Source organism: Lagopus muta, chromosome 1 (assembly GCF_023343835.1).
Source record: "Lagopus muta isolate bLagMut1 chromosome 1, bLagMut1 primary, whole genome shotgun sequence".
Taxonomy (NCBI): Eukaryota; Metazoa; Chordata; class Aves; order Galliformes; family Phasianidae; genus Lagopus; species Lagopus muta.
Window position 1 is genome coordinate 130795026 of NC_064433.1, and position 20919 is coordinate 130815944.

A 20919-nucleotide genomic window follows, 5' to 3' on the forward strand; every position below is an offset into this window, starting at 1 on the left:
TCCTTAGCCTTTGTGCACCTTGCTGCATAAAAACCTAAAAATGTGGATATTCACCTGTTAGAGCCACAGAAATAAAACTTTTTTTCAGATACTGGACAGAGATCTGTGTTGCTATAGGCTGTTTAGAGACTAATGCCTTTGTTTACTAAATACAGTAATGATGTTTCAATTTAATTAAAAACTTCATATCAACAGAAAGTAACTTGTGCTGTTTGATCTGACTCCATCAGAGGCCTCTTTGCAGTCTGTTGAGTGATAGTGCTTGGGTGGGAGAGAGAATGGGGTGATACTGAGTGTTGAGGCTTATGTCTGGAAATATTTTATCAGTTAACTATAGAGTAGATAATAGTAATAGGTAAGAGACTAATTGGTTCCTTTTCAGCCGTGGAAGTAATCAGCTGGGGTGGTCCCATAGCGCTCTGAGCCCGAGTATTGCTGAGTGATCATTGGCTGCCACCTAAGTGACAAAGTAAAGGACCAAGTCTTCAATTTAAACCAGTGGAGCCAGATCACAGGAAAGAATTGACAGGTAAAATACACTTCTGAAAACATAGAGGAGAGAGGAGAGTCCGTGCAATGTAAATGGAGCAAATAACATAAAAGATGGGCCACCAGTGGCAAGACTTGTTTCTTTAAAACAGCTTCACTTGGGGGAAAGGCATACAACAGAGCATAAGTTACTTTTTCTTCCCTTTCAAACGCAGAACCTCTGTAATGAGCTACTACTAATTCAGTTGTAGAAGGGAAACAATTTATCAAATGTTATTGTAGTTAGAACCTATAATTCACGTTTATGTACATCCAAATCTTTAAATGCTTTTTGTCTTGACATCAGGTGCTTTCCACTGGTTCAGGAGATGTTGAGTATTTTTGTTGTTTTTTCTTTTTAGAGAGATTAAAAATAAGTTGAATTTTCAATTTTGCCAGTTGTGAGCACTGTAGTGAAGTATTCAGGCAGTTGCATAATACTTTGAACAAGATCTTTATGAGGTCTTTATTTTGCAGTAATTCTTAGCATCTGTGTTTTTGTTCAGTGGGCTGGCTGAAAATAGTTTGTAAGGACTTTTAACTAAATTATTTTTACTTATTTAGAGTTGTTAAGCTCATGCTTAGCCCAACGTGACACAGGACTGGTGTGACAACTGTTTTTAATCAGTGACTCAAAATTGTGATCACCCTGATGTCACCGAATGGCCACAGCTTGTAAAAGGTAAGATCAAGACGTGTTGTGTTGTTTCTCAAGGTAATTTTGTTAAAATGAAATTTATTCTAAGACTTGAATTTGTATGACTTGAAGTTAATTCTGTAGGCAGTACTAAGGTGTATTGTTTATTTAAGATAAGTCAGATGGCAAAATGGACTTACACTTTTACTTAGACTGATCTCAAAGCTCACTTATCTTGTCCCTGCCTGCTTTTTAAATTGCAAGCTCTGTGGTGCTCCATTGTGCTTCTCTTAAGAGCAAAACCATCACTTAAATATCTCTAACTTCACTATGAAACTAAGTTTTGTGTAAGTTGTTTAATGTACTAATTTAAGCAATTTGCTCAGTTTATTATAAGTATTTGTCCAGAATGATTGATGATTAAAAAAAAAAAATGTGTAGACTTGCATACATTTACTTTTCTCTCCTAGGGAGTTACAGTGGAGGTAAAAGGAAGGGCTTGCAGAATGGAGAAGTTGCTCCCAGTGTTGTTGGAAGTGAGCCACCACCTGACTTTGCTAGCTCATACCGCAGTATTCAGATTAGTTGTGTCTTGATCAATTTCTACAATCTTACTCAGAGCTGGAATTTGTAAGAGCGTTTGCTCTGAGATTTTTCTTTGAACAGAACCTGTTTCAGATTTCTCATGCTACACAGTTGTTTTCAGTATTATTGCCTGCCTAGAAGAATAAGAAAGGTTTTCTGTTTGTAAACAATTACTATAAACAGCTTCTCAACAAATAAGTACAGTTGCTGTAAATAGATTGGTCTTGCGTATTGTTTTAATGAGTATTCAAAGCTCATCATATTTGTTGCTTACACTGTCATCTGAAACCTGTTAAAATCCGTTTATTGAGTGGATTAAAATTTCTGCAAGTCACTCTTATGGTAGATCTGCTCACGTTACAGCAAAAGATAATCTGAAGGAATTTGAATCCTTTTCCTGTTGAACTACTTACCTCAGAGGACCAAACTTTTTTAAACTTAGCTAGTCTTTTTTCCCCTGAGCTTTCCTGGAACTTAGTCTTCTCATATATTATACATAAACTATAAGGGTAGGAAAAGAGATTGGGTATACTGATTTGTTGTTTACTTGTCTGCACTGCAGACTGCCATCTAGTTTTTTCTTTACAACATTAGGTTTAGATGCTAATCTGCTGTTCTTTTCTGCAATTTTTCATATTGTGTTTTTAAAGGATCAAAGCAACTAATAGTCTTGACTTCTTGACACCACTGTTTTGTGTGTATTTTCATAGCAACTTAAAGCATCGCCATCATCCGTAGTTTCATTGGGTTACATTGCATACGAGTAACACAGAGAAACCAATTGCCTCAAACTTTCAGGTTGGCTCTGTGCTCTTGGTTTCTGAAGTCATGCCTGTTAATAGAGGAGCTAGCTGGTGTGAAGATAGACGCTTCTCTCCTTCACTCCTCAAATTGGATGGCTTCAACCACTTGTATAATTAGGCGAATAATTAGGAAGAGGTTTGCTCTTCTTTGTTAAGTATCTGGGGACTTGGTTTGGAGAGTCAAAGGGGAGATTAAACTTTCATTTGTTTTGCTGTTGAGCATTATTTTTCTACTGCAGCTCTTTTGTCAGTCCTGAGTTTGAATAAGTATGGTGAGGATCATTTGGAGGGAGTAAAAAGATCAAATTTTGAGGCTGGGTTGTTTCTCTAACTTCTTTTTTAGCTGTGCATTCTAAGCATGAGTATACACTTCGTTGGATAGTGAGTTCCACTCCTAGTGTCAGTTGAATTTTGTAACTTAGTGAAATATAAACAAATAACTTCCTGTGTTCTGCATCATCTGTCACTGCACAGTATCCAGTTAGCTTAGGAATTTAAAATTGTGTGCCAGAAATGCTTTCTAGGCACTGCATCTGCTAACGTAGTACAGTTTGGTAAATTCTAGAAAGTTGGTGTGTCAGTAAAGGAACTAAAGTTTTAGTAGAGAATACTGAGAACATTAGCTGTGCTAACCAAACTTGGTTGAAACCTACAAAATGAGTGAGTTATATTTACAGATATTCGCTCACTTCTGTTTTGAGAAAGCTCTGTCATGTAAGACGTTTTTGTTCATGTAAGCTACCAAGTGTTGCTGTAATGACTGTGTGTGTTTCTACTCCTCTACGCAATAGATCCAGTGCAGCAGTTCCAGTCAACTATACCAAAATCTACTGCAGTGAAAGTTGAGTACAGTTCACAAGATTATTGAAAAGCAGCTTAATATGGTTGAAATCAAAACTGTATTTGTATTGCCTTGCCTTCTGGCTTAGAAGTCTCACTGGATTGGGGGAGCCCAGAAGGATAAAAATTAATGTTTTAAAAATAAATTATGCTAGTGCTGATTCAGGAAGTTAAAGAACAAGATGGGAATAAGGAGGAGTCAGGCACCTGTAATTTAGCTGTCTTAAGTGAATATGAAACTATACCCCTTAAACAACTCTATATTAAGTTAAAATGGTAGGTACAAATGCCAGGCAGTAACATCTAATTCTCAAAATTACTGGCTGACCTGTTGATTGGAATGAAGAAATAGGAAATTGTAACTCTTATGTTCTGTGAAGTTACATACATAAATCTGAGTAATGAGAGACAAGAAATTTGCTTAGAGAATGTTGAAGCCTGCTTCTGAGCTGCAGCATCTTAAAGTTCAGCTGTTGATCACTGTAAACTTTGAATATACCTTTTGGTTACAGAAGTGGTTATGAGGAATTAGGCCAGAACTGCTGCATCATGCAATCTGAATAAGGAAGTACTGCCAACAGAAGTCTCCTCTGGTGGTTGCTGCTGCATAAACTGTGGGGAAAAATGCTGTCCTTTGCCTTGATTGTGTTCTCAGATTTATGTTAAACTTTCTAGAGTTTGGTCAAACAAGTTAAATGTGCAAGTGCAGGAAAGCTGATACTTCAGAATTATATAATTACCATTGTTAATCGCTTTTCCCTTCTCGTAACTTTTCATATTGTAATGACTTAAAATAACAAACAGTACTTAAGACTTCGTCTGTATTTGCAGATCACCAGGAGAACCTCACTCTGAAAACATTGAAACTAGCCGAATGTAAGTACCTGAGTGGATGAGTTCAGTGTATCTTGTTTAAAAATGTTTTGAATATTTGGACATAAGAGTTACTTTTGTACCTCAGAAGATGAGTGGAAATACGGTATCACATTACAAAATATCACACTAATATTGCACTATGGAAAAATGATTTTGTAAATACTGTGATTTTTTTTTTGGGGGGGGGGGGTGGGGAGGTGAATGGGTTGAATGGGTTGAAGGGAGAGCTCAAGAGTTTATTTTAACATGAACCAGTAGATGGTAGCATAAGTGTCAAAAATCTGCAGGTTTATACTCAGATGTGGCAGTAGTGTATAGTTTCTGCATGCTACTCACTAATATCATGTGTGGGATTGAAGGCAACTCTTTACTAAGGCATGGTGTCTGCTAGTATCTATTGGAGCAGATCAATTGCTAGCATAAGGAAAAAAAAAATAGTCTGATTTGATTTGGGAAATTCATATGCTAAGTACTCTTAAAAACAGCAAACTAACTTCTTTTCACTACACAGTATTCATCTAGCATCTTCCTAGCAGTTTAGAACCTTGTTTTGGTCTGCCTTCGTTAGCCCAGAAGTCAAAATTAACTAGAAGCAAGATTGTATTTGGCTGAAATGTTCCTTTCAGTTTCAAATTAAAAAAAAAAAAAAAAAGGTTGTGGGAACGAGAGGTCCATTTTTAAAGAGATAAAAGTTACTTGAGGCTTCATTCTTCTGCGCATTAGCAAACAAAGATTCTTTTCTAGCTATTCAAATCATCCTGTGCTAAAATTCAAATAGGGAAGCCACAAACATTGCTCTTCTGGCTAAGAACAGAACTTCTGAAATAATAGAGGGAGCATAACCCATTTGTTAGCATACTGTCCTAGGCTTCAAAAGATTTGGGTTAATTTTGCTGCTGCCACAGACATTTTCTGTGGCCTTAAGTCAACTGTCTTGTCCCCAGCCTCCCGTCAAGTGGTCTAGCATTCTACACATCACGGGCTGGGTGTCTTGCAGATCATGGACATAGTGTATTGCTGCAGTGTCCCAACATAGAGGGGGCAAAGCTGAGGCAGGCTGCTTTACACTGCATTGCATTACCTAACGGATGAAAAAGAAACAAAGAATGCTTTCCCCATGCATTTTTAGAAATTCATTGGAAGAAATTCTTTCCTTGTACAAAGAAGAGTATTTCTCCTAGGATGGTAAGGTTGCTTGCCCTCTCTCATGCAAACCAGAAGTGCTGCCTAGCTGCTTGCATAGGAGTACAGGTTTTGTGAGGTAACTGACAACTGCTATATGGACAAATGTCAGTCAGAGGTTTGTAGGGCAAAGGCTCTGCTGTAATGTCTTCTGCTGATGTAGCAGCCTATTTTAGTGATCCTGGGGCAAATTGGGTTATGGTTCTGTGTTTTCCTGGCCTAAACAATTTGGCTGTGGCCTGGCTGTAGTCTTTCCTGGACGTTATCAGCTGATCTGCTGTTTTTTACCCACCGCAAACACAGATAGGTAAGGTAATGAGGACCCTGACAGGTGTGAAATGAAGAAAGTATAAAGAAGGGGGTTAATCAGGAAGAAGAGCCAATCCAACTTTATTTCTCTTCTAGCAATTTGACAGTATGTTTTGCTCCCTAAAATTGAATCTGAAAAATTAACATCTGCAGCTTTTCTGTAAAAGCTGAGGTGTTTTTTGTATGTGTGTGTGCAGAATGATGATCAGACTTGCTCTGACTACATAGGTTTTATGTGTCTAAAATATACACTAGCCAGTCAAGCTATAGGGATCCATATACAGCGTGTATACATAGTATAGAGCCTCTATACCTAGTACACTTGTGAGTTTTTAGAACTATTTCAGGATGTGATGTATATGTCACCAATTAAAGAGAATTTCTGCAATCCTGCTGCATAGTTGCTCTTTGCATTAGGTGGAATGGTATGCTGAATAACAGTTTGACCTGCAGGCCTGCAGTGTTGCTAAAATAGTAACAATGCTATTTATGTGCTTATAATTTGTTGGTAAGTGTAGGAATTTATGGAAGCATTTTATTTGCACAATGACAAGTTGTTTTGCACTGGTTGGCTGATATAATTGCTTTATTTGTTTGTATTTTGCATTGCAAGGCTCCATACCAGGAGCATAGTCATGCATTTCGCATGTGTTAATGAAAAGAAAATCCAAGTCTTTCACACTGATGCAGCAAATTCTTACATGAATAAGAGTCTTACTTATCCCAAGCTTTTCAAGTTCTCCCTCTGCCTAATGAACATCTTGGTGTTAGCTCAGAGTCTATTTTTTTATGTTTTTTTTTCCTTAGCATCCATTCAAATTCTTGCATTCTCAGTGTCAGCATCTTCTGCTGTCTGCTCCTGCTACAGACCTGCAATCATATCTGGCGTTGATTCGTGCAGCATTCTAAAAACCTATTTAGAACTAAATTTTGTTCATTTACGTTAAGAATAACTTGACAGCTCTTAAGTTTGTGTATTTTCACTACCTGTCATATGTTGTCATTTGTCATGCCCAAGGCTTGGGCATTCTGATACGATAGTTTTCTATAATTTAGCTTCCTTTATGGTCTTGTGGATGGTTTGCTTTAAACTTTAAAATGTCTGTTTGGTTTTGAAACCATCAGATATCACTGTCCCTCTTAAAATGTTGTCATTAGATGTGTTGCATAGTCATCTCACACTGGAGTAGGTTTTGTAGCTGGGTCATTTCCCCGAAAGAATGGCAAAAGGAAAATTCTGCTGCAGCCTCCCAGAATATGCCAGAAAAATGATTAATAGCCATTGCAAATATGAACTGTGACTGTATTAGTGTTTCATCATACCAGTGCTACCCTAGAGCCTTTTAGGCATGGAATGCCTTAAATTATTTTCCTCATAGCTGAGAGGAGAGCTGGATTTGCATAAGCTGAAGCTTTCTAATCCGTAAATGCTAGGCTGTTCTTGAAATGAGAGCTAAAGTGTTTGCTTAGGTCTTCAATCCCATGCTACCTGCAGTTAGTATCTGCGTGACCATGGTTGCTGTTTTAGAACAGTGTCAAATAGAATGAGCTCAGTAAAAGAATTCTGCCATGAAACCAAGCTTACTAAAAACTCCAGAAACTTTTTAACTTGAAAATAGGGTTGTGTGATGTTCCATTTACTGTACTTGGCCTCTTTCTTTGGAGTTGTGCAAGGAGAGTGTGTGATGATGAGCAGTTAGGTCCCTTCTTGTAGGTTAGATATATGTTGCAATAGTCAGTCCTCTAATATAAATATTTTTTGTAAAGTAGTTTATTTTTGATCAAATTTGCTACTAGAATACAGCAGTGGCTCAGAAGGAGGTGATTAGAATCAGCATCTCAGAAAACAGTCTGTATGTTTTATTGTTAGTGAGGTGCAGTTGGTCGGGCTGTGAAATACTGTTTAAACGTCATACCGTACAATGTGAGCTTTTACAGTACGGCATGGAGTTTAATCTGGTTAACTACATTTTACAAATGTCAGGACGTTTTTGACAGAGGGAAAACAACACAAAATACAGTAAATAATTTTGCTTAGTATTTGGTAAAAAATTTGTTTTCTTCTGAATATGAGACAGACTGAAGGCCTCCTGCAAGTATGTTGTTTCACTTCTTTCCATTAAAGATGGAATTGATCTTTTCTTGGCCTTGCAGCTAGTACAGTGTATTAGTATTTAGGACTCCTTACTTAATAACTTAAAATCTGGAGAGCTACTGAAATGTTTTGTGCAGTTAAACTTATGAAAACTAATCTAACACCTGGTAATTCCTCTGTACTTTCTTATTTTGTCTTCAGTAACAAATTTGTTCAAAGAGAGTAAGGCACTGTAAGCTTCTATTTAATCCTAAGCTGAAGTTTTTTCCGATAGTAATTCAAGTTACTTTCTCATTGTAGTTAAGTTCATTTATGGGCTTTTTTATTAAGATTTGTATTTCTCAATCTTTTGAAAAGGTGTTAATTCTGTAGTCTCAAGTGTAGCATTTAAATCACAGTAAAGTATAAAGTCTGTAATTAGTCTCGTTTACATATGTTGACTGCTTACATTAATTGTTTTGCAAAGTCAATTATTAGACAATTATTTAATGCCTTCAGATCTGAAATGTTTTGCAGAAAAATTAAAAAATCAGGCATTTTTTCTGATATTGCTTGGGTTGAAAAGCCAGGGTGCAGTTAATCCCTTATTCATCTCTAAATGTCTTGGCTAACTGAATATTGAAATGATAGGAACCTGGGTATGAAACTGTGGAATTAGTCTGTGGAATAATGTTATGTTTCTTGTGCCTAGAGTTAGTTAATAATCAGCAGAAGAAATGGCAGTAATGAATGCTTTTCAAATAAGAGTGTAACAAAGTAATTTGTGAGGTAAGATTGAGGGATGTTCTGACCATATTAGTGACACCATCTCTCTAGCGGTCTCTGCATTGCTCCATGTATCCAGGAGACTCTTCTGTTCTCAGGTTCATCTTGAGGAGGTGCTGTGACTCTTTCAGCACACAATTCCTGGAGGCACATCAGATCCAGCATGTGTGGTGAAGTGAGTGCCACCCACTTCACTCAGGGAGTCAAAGTCTGCACCCAGCTATTGGGTGTTCACTGCCTGAAAGGCACATCATGTTGAAAGGATCAGAGTTTGGAAGTGTGAGCTCCGTGTGTGTTTTTGCAGGCATACATTAGCTGGGATGCCTTTGGCTGAAGTGGGCAGAAGGTATTATAGCATCACTAGGAACCAAGGGGTGGTGCTCAGTTCCGGCTCTGGGTGGAACTTCCGGCATTTGGATGTGCAGGCATGCTTTGTGGGCAGTGCTTTTACTGGAAACTTCTCTTCAGGCATTGCTGTTATTACACTTAATTAAGCAGAAGAAGGAAAACAAGCAAAATTTGAAAGACGCTCTCAAAAACCAGCGTTCATATTCGCAAAGATGGCTGTCCATAACTACACTTTGGTATGTAAGATTTCGACTGCTTTGAGCTTGAAGGTGTTCTTATTTCCAAAGTGCGGTATAATTACTCAGCCTGTTAAGTTTCTATTTTCCTCTATTGCAAAAATATTTACTTTATGTAGCATTTCTCTGTATTTAGCTTAAGATATCTGAGAAGCGCAAATTAGATGTGTTGTGTTGAAACTTTTGAACTACCACATTCAGTTCCTTGTTTTGTATGTCTTTTAGACATCCGGCAGAAGGAACTAGAAAGTGAGACTTACGAGGAGTCTCTGAGGGAACTGGGGCTGTTTAGTGTGGAGAAGAGGCTGAGGGGAGACCTCATAGCTCTTTACAGCCGCCTAAATAGGCTGCAGCGAGGAGAAGGGTGTCAATCTCTTTTCCAGGGACAAGTGCTAGGATGTGAGGAAACTTCCTTAGGTTGTATCAGGAGAAGTTTATACTGGGTACCTGGAAAAAGATCTTCTCCAAGAGAGTTGGTCAAGCATTGGAAAAGGCTGCCCAGGGAAAGAGTGGATGTCCCCATCCTTGGAGGTGTTCATGAGACATGCTGATGTGGCTTATGGACATGTTTTAGTGATAGTACTTGGTATGCCAGGTTGGTGGCTGGACTTGATATTGAAGGCCTTTCCCAATCTAAATCATTCCGTGCTTCAAAATGTTATTTTACCAACGTCTCCAGGAAAGTGGAGGCTCAGTTGTACAGTTTCTTGTGCTACCCCGCAGATTTGGCAGCATTTCAATTACAGATGCAAAGTACTTATCTGGCTTTTTATTAGTTAAAGAACAATTAAAAAAGCCTATAGGGATTCTTGTGTTTTTTTTAAGTGCAGCATAAGTAAGTCGGAAAATATTAATTTTTAAAATGGAAAATGTGCTTGTGGAATTATTGGGCTTTGGGGAAGGAAGAAGTTATATATATATTACACTAGGCTCTTGTCCTCACCGAAGTATAGTGTCTTGCTTAAGAAGGTTATACAAGGCCTACTGTGTGGGAAGTTATCCTCAAGGCAAATCTGTAAAATGTGTATAACTGTGCACGTACAAGCAAGTTTTGACATCAGATAGACAACAGCAGTGTGGGTCTTTATAAAGATGCATATAAGTCATCCGCTGCAGTCTGAGCTATGCTGTGTCTCTGTGCTGATGTACAGTTAACTAGCCATTGAATTTGTTGGGAACTAGTTACTGTTTGCTACACCCATGCGTAGGAGCTTAAAGGGTGCTGCAGTGTTCACTTACATTTGCTGTTTTTGGTTGTTTGGTTTTTTTTTACATAAAAATCAAGAATTAATACGAGAAAATATGTAATGGTTCTGCAGTAGCTTTTTTTAGTTTTCACAAATGCCATTTCTATGCTTTTTGCTTTCCATCATAATGGATATGGAAAGAAGAGTTCCTTAGATGTCAGCTGTTAGAGACAACTCTAATCTTAATGCTGTGCCTTAGTATTTCAGATATTACCTGATTAAAACATAGTGTTTGATGTAATGAAATAGTGCTAACGTAATCAGCGTTTATATACTGAAATAGTTAATGTTACACGAGCAGGAAAGGTGTGGATGCTTCTTTAGCAACTTATCCAGCTTGAAAATGTAAGCCCTCTCTTGTAGGGAATTGGTCATCCTTTCACAGTGTATTTAATATGAGTAACAATTCTGGCTACTCTAGGTGAAAATGTATGCCCACGTGTAGAGAGGCTTATGAGAAATAATCCTTAGAACATTCATAGGTTTTTACACAGGTCAGAAAAAACATTGCTGCAGAGCCTACATGTAGACTGCAGTGGAGAAATAAAACGAAAGAAAAGTGTGATGAGGGAGCATAAAGCTAAAATGCTCATGTGGATATAGGATGACTGCCATTCTGTATGCATGTGCACACAGATACAGGCCTCAAACCAAATATGTAAAAACTGGAAAGGCTGGAACTCTTTCCTCAGATCAGGATGTAGCTATTCTATTTCCTTACGCAGTAGTGGCTTTGACGGTGTTGATGGTGCTGCTCTACTTTTTTGTGATCTTCCAACTCTGCCTCAGGGCACCAGGGAAACTTTTTTTATTCTGTTCTTGGAAAGTTTAGGTCAGGCAGACATTGGGAGTAATGGTTTTCTTCCCTTTTGCTCTTACAGATCTCATGATCGTAGAGAAGGAATAGAGGTGTTACTGTTGAATAACATACATCTCAGTAGTTACTTTAAGAACATGAGGACACTTCCCCTTCTGAAGCCACTGCTTTGAAACTCTAGTACTTAACCAACCCATGTTAATGGCTAGGCACAGCAAGTGCCGAGGAGTACCAGCAGGTCTGAGGCTTCAGTTCTAATGCACTTGTTCTATGCAGAATCTGTGCGTGCATCAACTTCTGGAAAAAGCAACTTCAGCTGTCACAGTTTCTGATTTATGTCTTCTTCCCACCTTCTAACCTTTAGACATGTAGCGTATCGTTGCATTCAAGACCTATAAGTTTGACATTTCCAAAATGTTAGAGATTTTGTTTCTATTTGATATCTTGCTTTCATAACTAGCTTTCTTAAAATAATAGGATTTTTTTTGTTTTGTTTTGAGAATACAGTGAAATATGGTGTTCTTGGTGCTGCAATGTAGCTCTTTCTGTCTTAATGAGCAGTAGCTTTCAGGTGTTTTATTTACCATTTGCATGTTTCTGTAAACATGTGGCTCTAGAAACTGACCATTTAGATGTTTTTGTGTGTGTACAGTGCTAGGCACATTGAGTAATCTAGAGATACAGTTGTTGTTCTTCAAAATGCTTGCCTTGTGTTACTTTGGGGGAAGGGGAGAATTTGGCAAATAGCTGTTTGAGAGCCATATACTTCACTAAGCTGAGGTTATTGAGCTCATCTTTAATCATGGTTTTGTCAGTTGTTCAGTTAACCAAGTAACGCTTTTCCTGCTCTTTTAAATAACAGATTAATATCAGATAACCGTGATCATCTGGAATCTTGTATATTAAAAGAGAAAACATATTTTAAAGGATTTATATCCTATTGTATAGTATTTATTGATAGTATTACTAAATAAATGCCTTGATTATTTATCGTGTAGCTGTCCTCTCAATGGCAACTGTACCTCTTAAGACTGCATCAGAGAGTTGATTACCTGTAAATCCAGTTCTGTTTTACTTTCAGCCTTGCTTTGCAACTAAACTGCTCTTTTTTTTTTTTTTTTACCAGTTGAGATTGTGTCCACTGTAACACTAGAATGTGAAGCTCGTACCTGTGTGTAAACAAGATTTACCTTTTCATTTCAGAGGACCCATAAATGAAATTGCGTTAAATACATTTGCATTTGTCAAGACGAGAGTCCCGCATTATAAAGGAATCTCCTGATGTTCCCTCTGATTCAGAAATCTTGTGTTTCAGTGCCTGACTAATCTCTGCCTTGCTGATGCTTTGAATGAGCTTTGTATGTGAAAGCTCTACTAATCCTTGTACTTACTGTTTGAATGTTTGCTACAGGAAGCGAGCAGCTGCAAAGCATCTAATAGAGCGCTACTACCACCAGTTAACTGAGGGCTGTGGAAATGAAGCCTGCACGAATGAATTTTGTGCTTCCTGTCCAACTTTTCTCCGTATGGATAACAATGCAGCAGCCATTAAGGCCCTCGAGCTTTATAAGATTAATGCAAAACTCTGTGATCCTCATCCCTCCAAGAAAGGAACGAGCTCAGCTTACCTAGAAAACAACTCCAAGGGTGCCCATAACAATTCCTGCACTGACAGAAAAATGAACAAGAAGGAAATGCAAGGCCCAAGAGATGACTTCAAAGGTAAGATGATACTTTGGAATCCTTATAAAATAGAACACAATATGCTCAAGTACAAACCAGCAGATTTCAGTGTGGTGATGTTCTGCTGACTTCTTAAGTAAAATACAGTGGTCAGCCTTAAAATATTTTACTGCAGATCATGTGAGATATCTGGATGAATGCTGAACACTGATTCCAAATCTGGATCTTCACTGCATCTCCAAAATTGGTCTGTCATCTTAGATGAATTCATTCATTCATTTGCCTTCTGAGATTACTGCAGACATGGAGATTTTTCTTAAGTGCTGTTGTATGCCTGCATTAGTTTGACTACTTTAGCCAGTTTTGTAATTGCTCTGTAGTAAATGAGATGTAAGAGTTGCACTTCAAATAATTCCAGTGTTAAGAAATATAACAGGTAAACAAAAATGATACAATAGATGATATGCTTGTTCAGTTGGCTTTTTTTTTTTTTTTTAAGCGGAAATAGGGCTGATAAAACCCTGAGACTGTCTTCCATAGATTTGTTTTGGACTGTGCATGGCTTTAAAACATGCCCTCCTTGTGATTGTACAAAGTTAACCGTTAGTGTGAAGCTGTGTTTTTACTGAATGCCAGACCTTCCAGTTATGACTACTAGACAGATTATTTATTTGCAAATCAAGGTAAGAGAACACTAGAGAAAGAGACCACAGTGTAAGCTGGCACCTTGATTGTTGCCTAAAAATAAGCATCCAAAAAAAAATCCACCTACCAAATGAAAAAAATTTAAGCAAAAAATGGGAAACCATTCACAGCAAAGAATTAGAGAAAGACTTGTAGAATCATCAATGAAATATAACTGTTTTAAGAGACCTGAGATGCTGCAGTCAATACTAATTTCATCTTTAGCTGATATGAGGATGTGTCCCCAAATTGTGTGTGATCTGAGTGAGCAAAGATGCAAACAGTAGAGAAGGGAAAAAGGAGCCCAGTTAGTGTTAGACTGGCAAGAGACATGTTAGGTCTGTTTTGTGGCTTGTCTCTTAGTCTTGTGTATATGAATGAAGATGTGCACATACAGGATTTTCATTTGTTTACCTCTGCCCTACCATCCCTCTGCAACATAGGTAAGTAAGAATCTTTGCAATCCATCCAAAGGCAGCTCATTGTCTATAGCAGTGACTCAAACATTGTGCTTTGTCAAATCACAAAAACTGACCTGTCTTTGTAGCTGTATGGACAGAGTAACTCTAGAGCACTCTAGTTATTTTTCTTTTTTTTTTTTTTAAGACGCTTCAACAACAGTTTCAGAGAAAACTACATTCAAAGTTATGAAAGCCAAGGAAAAGGATATGTGGCTTGCTTTTATGCTTGACACAGGGTTGGAAGTTTCAAATAATTTAGAAGAACTGCCTCTTGAAATTATTTAAATGATCTTTTTCACACAGAGGTGGTGACACACTGGAACGGGTTGCCCAAGGAGGCTGTAGATGCTCCATCCCTGGAGGCATTCAAGGCCAGGCTGGATGTGGCTCTGGGCAGCCTGGTCTGCTGATTGGTGACCCTGCACATAGCAGGGGGGGTTGAAACTAGATGATCATTGTGGTTCTTTTCAACCCAGGCCATTCTATGATTCTATGATTCTTTTCTGTAATGATAAATGCTAGAATTATTATCTCTTAGGAAAGGTTTATTTGGAAACTGTTAGCACGTCACTAATAGCTTAGATGACATTCTGAAAAGAGGAAGGAAAAAGTGAGGGAAATAATGAATTTGTTTTAAAAACAAACAAATATAGATTAGAAATGCAGTCAAATATAAAAAGAACCATTTCAAAGTTTGTGTTATAATTAGCCTGGAAACATGTCTTCAGCTCTTATTGCCAGTACATTGAGTTGGGAACAGAAAGGATGGTGGGCAGGCAGTAATGACACGGTCGTAACAGAGATATAAAAAGGTGATTAATAAGTTTCGCTGACTGGGGAGTTTGCCAACCGTGTATAGATCACTGTCAGCCTTTTTCATGGTCAAAAAGGTACTTGGTGAAATTGGAAGATAAGTGCTGCTTTTGGATCCCTGCTGAAATTTGACTTTGTGTGTGGATTTGTTGTGGGTATCAATGAGAGCAAGGTCTGAGAGGAGCTGTGTTTACACAGTTAGAAGACTTAGTTATAGTAGAAAGTGTGAGAGAAGGCACAAATAACTGCACATATTCAGATGTGTCAGCTAAAAGTCACTGGAGTTAGAAGGAACCTTTGCTTATGCTGGATTTGTTCTCCAGCCAGTCAGTATCTGATACATCAGATACATCAGATGCTGATCACTGCTATAAAGTAAGACCCTTCCATAGCAACTCAGTTGGAGCATGGTCTCAGGATATGACAAAGCTGTTGTGAAACTGCTGATGGTAACACTTAATATTTTAACAAGAAGTAGCACATGGTTTGTTTCTTAAATATTAAAAGCATGTAAAAGAATGACTGGAGAAATCCGGCTAAATTTAAAACGTGTTACTATTAAATTATCAACTATAATATTAAATTATCAAAATTAGTAATTTTTTGAGCTATGTATAACTTCCATGCACTTGTCAGTGAACTTGAGGCTGTAGTCCTTGTTTTCAAGGGTTATGGCACAGAACAATCTGAGAGGCGGAATGTATTCTAGTCGAGTTTGCTGCTTACATGTGCACTACAGCAAATAAAAATAGGAAGTGTACCAGGATTTAATCTTTTTATAATATCTTCATTGCTGTTATTTATTCAACAGGACAGATCTTAGTTTTGAAGCTTTTTCTGCTGTCTTATTTAATGGAAGTCAATCTTAGTAGCATGACATAGAAAAGATGAAGCTTATGTTACCTGTGCTCTAAGAATGGTAATGAGGCTCTGCAAAAAAATGGGTTGTCTCTCTGCATGACTTAGTTTATATTTTTAATGTAACATTCATTCCAAGTAGACATTAATATAGGCGATAACATTTGAAAATACTTCAACATATACTGTCTATACAAAGGTGATAGGCTTACTGTCTGCAGAGGTGGCTATAATTCAGTTTTCATTCTGTGTATTAGTTCAGAAGAATCTGATTAAGATAGAATGAAAACAGTCCGCATAGTAGTATCTCTGCATATCTAAGAATGCACATCACATCACTGTATTTATCAACACCACCAGTATAACCAGTGTGTTTGGTGGTAATCTTACTCTGAAATCATCACCTGGTGCGAGAGCACTTGTGGGTGCTGTTTAAGAAGTGGAGAAAACTGTAACCAATGCTATTTCTCACTTGTCACTAGATAGAAAAATTTGGGTTAGCAAGTGGACCTTAAAATGAGTACAGGGTCTGGGAAACAGGTACCACGCTGTTGATGTGTAAGCCACCTTGACTATATGAATAGCATGTTGATGAGTATGTTCAGTTGTTATTCGTACAAACAAATAACCCACCTGCCCAACAGTGTGTGTAATTTAGAAGGCAGCAAAAACTTATAACCCTGTGTTGAGGGGTTTTTGAATGTTTTTCAGGTATGTATTATGTGAAAACTATTGCAGAACTCATAAAATTTCTTACTTATTTCTAATACTCTTATTTCTAATATTCAACAAAATAAGTTACTGAGTCTTTTAAAAATCTATCCTTAAGTTGGATCATGTGTGTGCTCCGTTGGAAAAAAGTCGATACAGTTTAGTTCAGGTAGCGTAATGACTTGTGTATTGGCTGTACTGATTTACCAGAAGCATTGGTATTGTGTCACACAGCCTTATTATAAGGCTTTTAAGGTTTTAACATCTTGCTGATTGCTCTAGTTACTCTTCTTTAGACAATCTAATACTATCAAACTAAACGAAGTCAATCAACTGCAAGGCTGTTTTTCTATCACAGCATGTTCTCTGATCAACATTGCAAATAAGATGGTATACAAAAGAATTCTGAGTTTGTTGTTTATCGTGCTAATGAAAGTCAGGTATGTCTTGAATTTATAAATTGACACTAAGTTGACACTGTTTTTTTTTAACATGTGTTGATGATATAATATGCACAGCTTTATCATGTAAAGCATGTTAACAGCATTTTCTTAATTTTTTATCTTAATACAATTAATAATAATATTTTCTCTTGTTATAGATGTGACTTTTCTAACGGAAGACAAGATATATGAAATTCTTGAACTATGTCGAGAGAAAGAGGATTATTCCCCTTTAATCCGAGTGATTGGGAGAGTATTTTCCAGTGCTGAGGCACTGGTACAGAGTTTCAGAAAAGCCAAACATCACACCAAGGAGGAGCTCAAGTCTCTTCAAGGGAAGGATGAAGACAAAGATGAAGATGAAAAGGAAAAAGCTGCCTGTTCGGCTGCTGCTATGGAAGAAGATTCAGGCGCGTCATCATCTTCATCATCAAGAATAGGTGATAATACACAAGGAGATAATAACCTCCAAAAATTAGGCCCTGATGAAGTGTCTGTAGATATTGAAGCAGTCAGGCGGGTCTACGATAGGTTACTTTCTAATGAAAAAATAGAAACTGCCTTTTTAAATGCACTTGTGTACTTGTCACCTAATGTGGAATGTGACTTGACTTACCACAATGTATACTCTCGGGATCCTAACTATCTGAATTTGTTTATTATCGTTATGGAGAATGGCAATCTTCATAGCCCAGAATATCTGGAAATGGCGCTGCCATTGTTTTGCAAAGCAATGAGCAAGCTGCCCCTTGCAGCTCAAGCAAAACTGGTCAGATTGTGGTCTAAGTATAGAGCAGACCAAATTCGGAGAATGATGGAGACGTTTCAGCAGCTTATTACTTACAAAGTCATAAGCAACGAGTTCAACAGTCGTAACTTAGTGAACGATGACGATGCTGTTGTTGCTGCTTCCAAGTGCTTGAAAATGGTTTACTATGCAAATGTAGTAGGAGGGGATGTGGATACGGATCATAATGAAGAGGAAGATGAAGAACCCATCCCGGAATCAAGTGAACTAACTCTTCAAGAGCTGTTGGGTGAGGAAAGAAGAAATAAAAAAGGTCCTCGAGTGGACCCACTGGAAACTGAACTTGGTGTTAAAACTATAGATTGCAGAAAACCACTTATCCCCTTTGAAGAATTTATTAATGAACCACTGAATGATGTTCTAGAAATGGACAAAGACTACACTTTCTTCAAAGTAGAAACGGAAAATAAATTCTCTTTTATGACTTGTCCCTTCATATTGAATGCTGTTACTAAGAACCTGGGACTGTATTATGACAATAGGATCCGGATGTACAGTGAACGGCGCATAACTGTGCTCTACAGCTTAGTTCAAGGACAGCAGCTCAACCCATATTTACGACTTAAAGTGAGACGTGATCACATCATAGATGATGCACTCGTGCGGGTAAGTCACGCAGCAACATGGAACCTAGGTTTGTAGCATTTGACTGTCACAGACTGCAAAGGCTCTGGCTAACTGAAAAAGACTACATGTGAATTCAGTGTTTTATGTGCTAGACTTCCTCAGCAAGAATCTCAAATAGCTTTACCGTATTAAGTTTGAAATTCTGGACGTGCTGCTGGAGACTTAAATGTTCGTCTCAGATCACTTGCCATCACAAGTGTTTAAGGTAGTTCTTAACCCTCACAGACAGGTTTCATGCTGTTACATCTTGATGCAGAAAGCGGCCAAATTCTTTGTCTTATTTTCTCTAAACTCTGGGCTGCATCATCTTTTCATAATGGGGGTTTTCCAGGTGGGTGTTTGAATTAAAACCTTTCAGCTGTGTGCTGTTGTTGAGACTTGGACTTCTAGGTACAAAGCATATGTAAAGATTGACTACTTGATAAGTAGAACTTCTCACTTTTCTAAGCCTCATTGCTATTTGGTGCAAATAACATGACTGAGAAAGGGGAAGTAGATCCTGTTAGTACCTGAGAACTGTGAGAGCAGCCTGCTTCTGATTATGCTAGCTTCTTGAAGTAAAACAAAGACACTTAATGTGTTTTTTGAAGATGGGAGTTGTGTAGAATACAAACTACAAGGAGTATTTAACGGGAAACACTTTTCCATAAATTTGCCCCTTAATTTCAGAACTTTTCCTCCATTTAGTTTGTTGCTTAAAGCTGTTGTTTTTCAGAAGTCCTTTTTTTTGTTAAAAGCAAAACAGTCCTTGTTAATTTTTAAACTTAAACTTGCTTTTAAAGCATGCCACTCACACGTCAGACAGGGCGTGTATTTGGGAGAGACTTTGGAGAAGAGATGGCTTTGCTTCTCAATGCAGCAGCTATTTCTGTTTTGACTTCCAGCTACTACTGAAGATCAGTTACGAGAGCCCTGAAAGAGCTCCCACTTAGATTTGCAGCATACATCTGAATTTCTCAGTGGGTTAGCTGCTTCTCGGGAATTGTTAATACTAGGAATTGATACAGAAGACTTTTGCTTTCGAGTACTGGTAGGGGGAAATGAAGAGGGGAATTTGCTATGCAAAGATGGCTTTGGTCTGAAAGCATACTTTTTGTAATAGGCAGATGAGGAATACACTGTTGTAAGTTTAAATTCTCCTGTGTACCCATTTTCTGATTATTTTTTTTTTTTAGAATGCTGTTTGTAGTTTTATTATCTATCAAGCTTACCTTATGTCCAGTTAAGTTTTGCCACCTTAAAGTAGCGAAGTTTCTTTTGTTGATGCTCTTCAACTTTGATACACATAAATAATGGAAAAGAGTAAAGTACTTTCTCTTCAGGAGAAAATGAACTGAAATAGTATAAGAGCTAGTTCTGGGAAGATGTTTTATTAACATCAGGTCTAGCAGAGAAACAGCAGACCTTCCTCATACTAAAGGTTGGGAAGAAATTTTTGGGGGCCAAAAAATGTTTAATGTAACTTAGCTCATGGACAGCAACTAGTTGGTGAGTTCTTACAGCTCAGATGGACCACAGCAAACATGACTGCGCTGTTGGTGGTTTGAATCAAACATATACTCATTTGTGATGCATGTGCAGCAGTCCTGGCACTGGCCAGAGTCTACAAATACATGCCTGGGCAGTTGCCATGGATCCTGTAATGGATGTTAATGTAAGCTGTCAAAACATGTTATGTTACTGTGATCTGAAAACCTAAGGATAGTAGAAATTGTAGACTATTTATTCTGAGACAGAAACTAAAGGAAAAATTGAATGCTTTTACATTCAAACAGTGAGCTGAACTTACAGTGTTGGTCAACAAAAACAAGCATGGCCCAAGCACTTCTCTAAAGTGAAAAATGGGTTGTATTCAAGAAATGGTGATGATTAAAGATTCACTGCTGTACAGACCATTGGTTTCAAACTGAAAGAGTGGAGATTTAGACTGGATGTAAGGAAGGATTGTTTTGGGTTTGGTTGTTTTTTTTTTTCGCAGTAAGGGTAGTGATAGCCTGGAACTGATTGTTCAGAGAGGTGGTGGATGCCCCAGCCATGGAGACGTTCAGGGCTGGGCTGGATGGAACCCTAAGCAACCTGATGTAGCTGTAGGTGTCCCTGTTCATGCATGGGAATTTGACTAGATGGCCTTTAAAGGTCCCTTCCAACACAAACAATTCTGTGATTCTATGTAAACTATGATTACAAATACTAATAGAGAATATAATAGTAATAATACAGCATATAGTAGTCACCTTTAAATGATGAATGTGTTTTAGTTGACAGTAAGAGTTACCAATGTTCAAGGACATAATGCTTCCAATGTGTCTTAAAGTTACCCATCTTATTTGCCAGTCATGAAAGAAGGCTCTATCAGGTGCTAATAAGTGCAGGCATTTGGTGTGACCCACACAAACCTCAGGAAGGCTCTAAGCTGTAAATCTGCAGGTAACAGGACAATTTAGTCAGGGTAATTCTGCCCAGTGCTACCGCCTTGCACTTTATTCAGCAGCTATCTGATCTGTCAGTTTAAAAGCTGGTGCTGTTGCTAGAAGTGCTTCCTGTAACAAATTTGGAAGTGCTC

The 20919-nt window shown here is 37.9% G+C and overlaps 1 protein-coding gene across 5 annotated transcripts in view; it reads left to right on the forward strand.

Moving 5' to 3' along the window:
- The window catches only part of UBE3A (ubiquitin protein ligase E3A), a 48019-nt gene that overhangs the window by 15032 nt on the left and 12068 nt on the right, over positions 1 to 20919 (forward strand). For 2 of the 5 annotated variants that reach the window (XM_048961744.1, XM_048961727.1), the window contains exons 3-7: positions 383 to 529; positions 1093 to 1210; positions 4225 to 4269; positions 12680 to 12990; positions 17080 to 18335. In XM_048961744.1, the coding sequence (XP_048817701.1) occupies positions 1191 to 1210; positions 4225 to 4269; positions 12680 to 12990; positions 17080 to 18335 (1632 nt within the window). In that variant the 5' untranslated portion in view covers positions 383 to 529; positions 1093 to 1190. Of the gene's footprint in view, positions 1 to 382; positions 530 to 1092; positions 1211 to 3369; positions 3395 to 4224; positions 4270 to 12679; positions 12991 to 17079; positions 18336 to 20919 lie in introns of those variants that run through there. The other 3 variants (XM_048961735.1, XM_048961725.1, XM_048961754.1) reach the window with 2 other exon arrangements.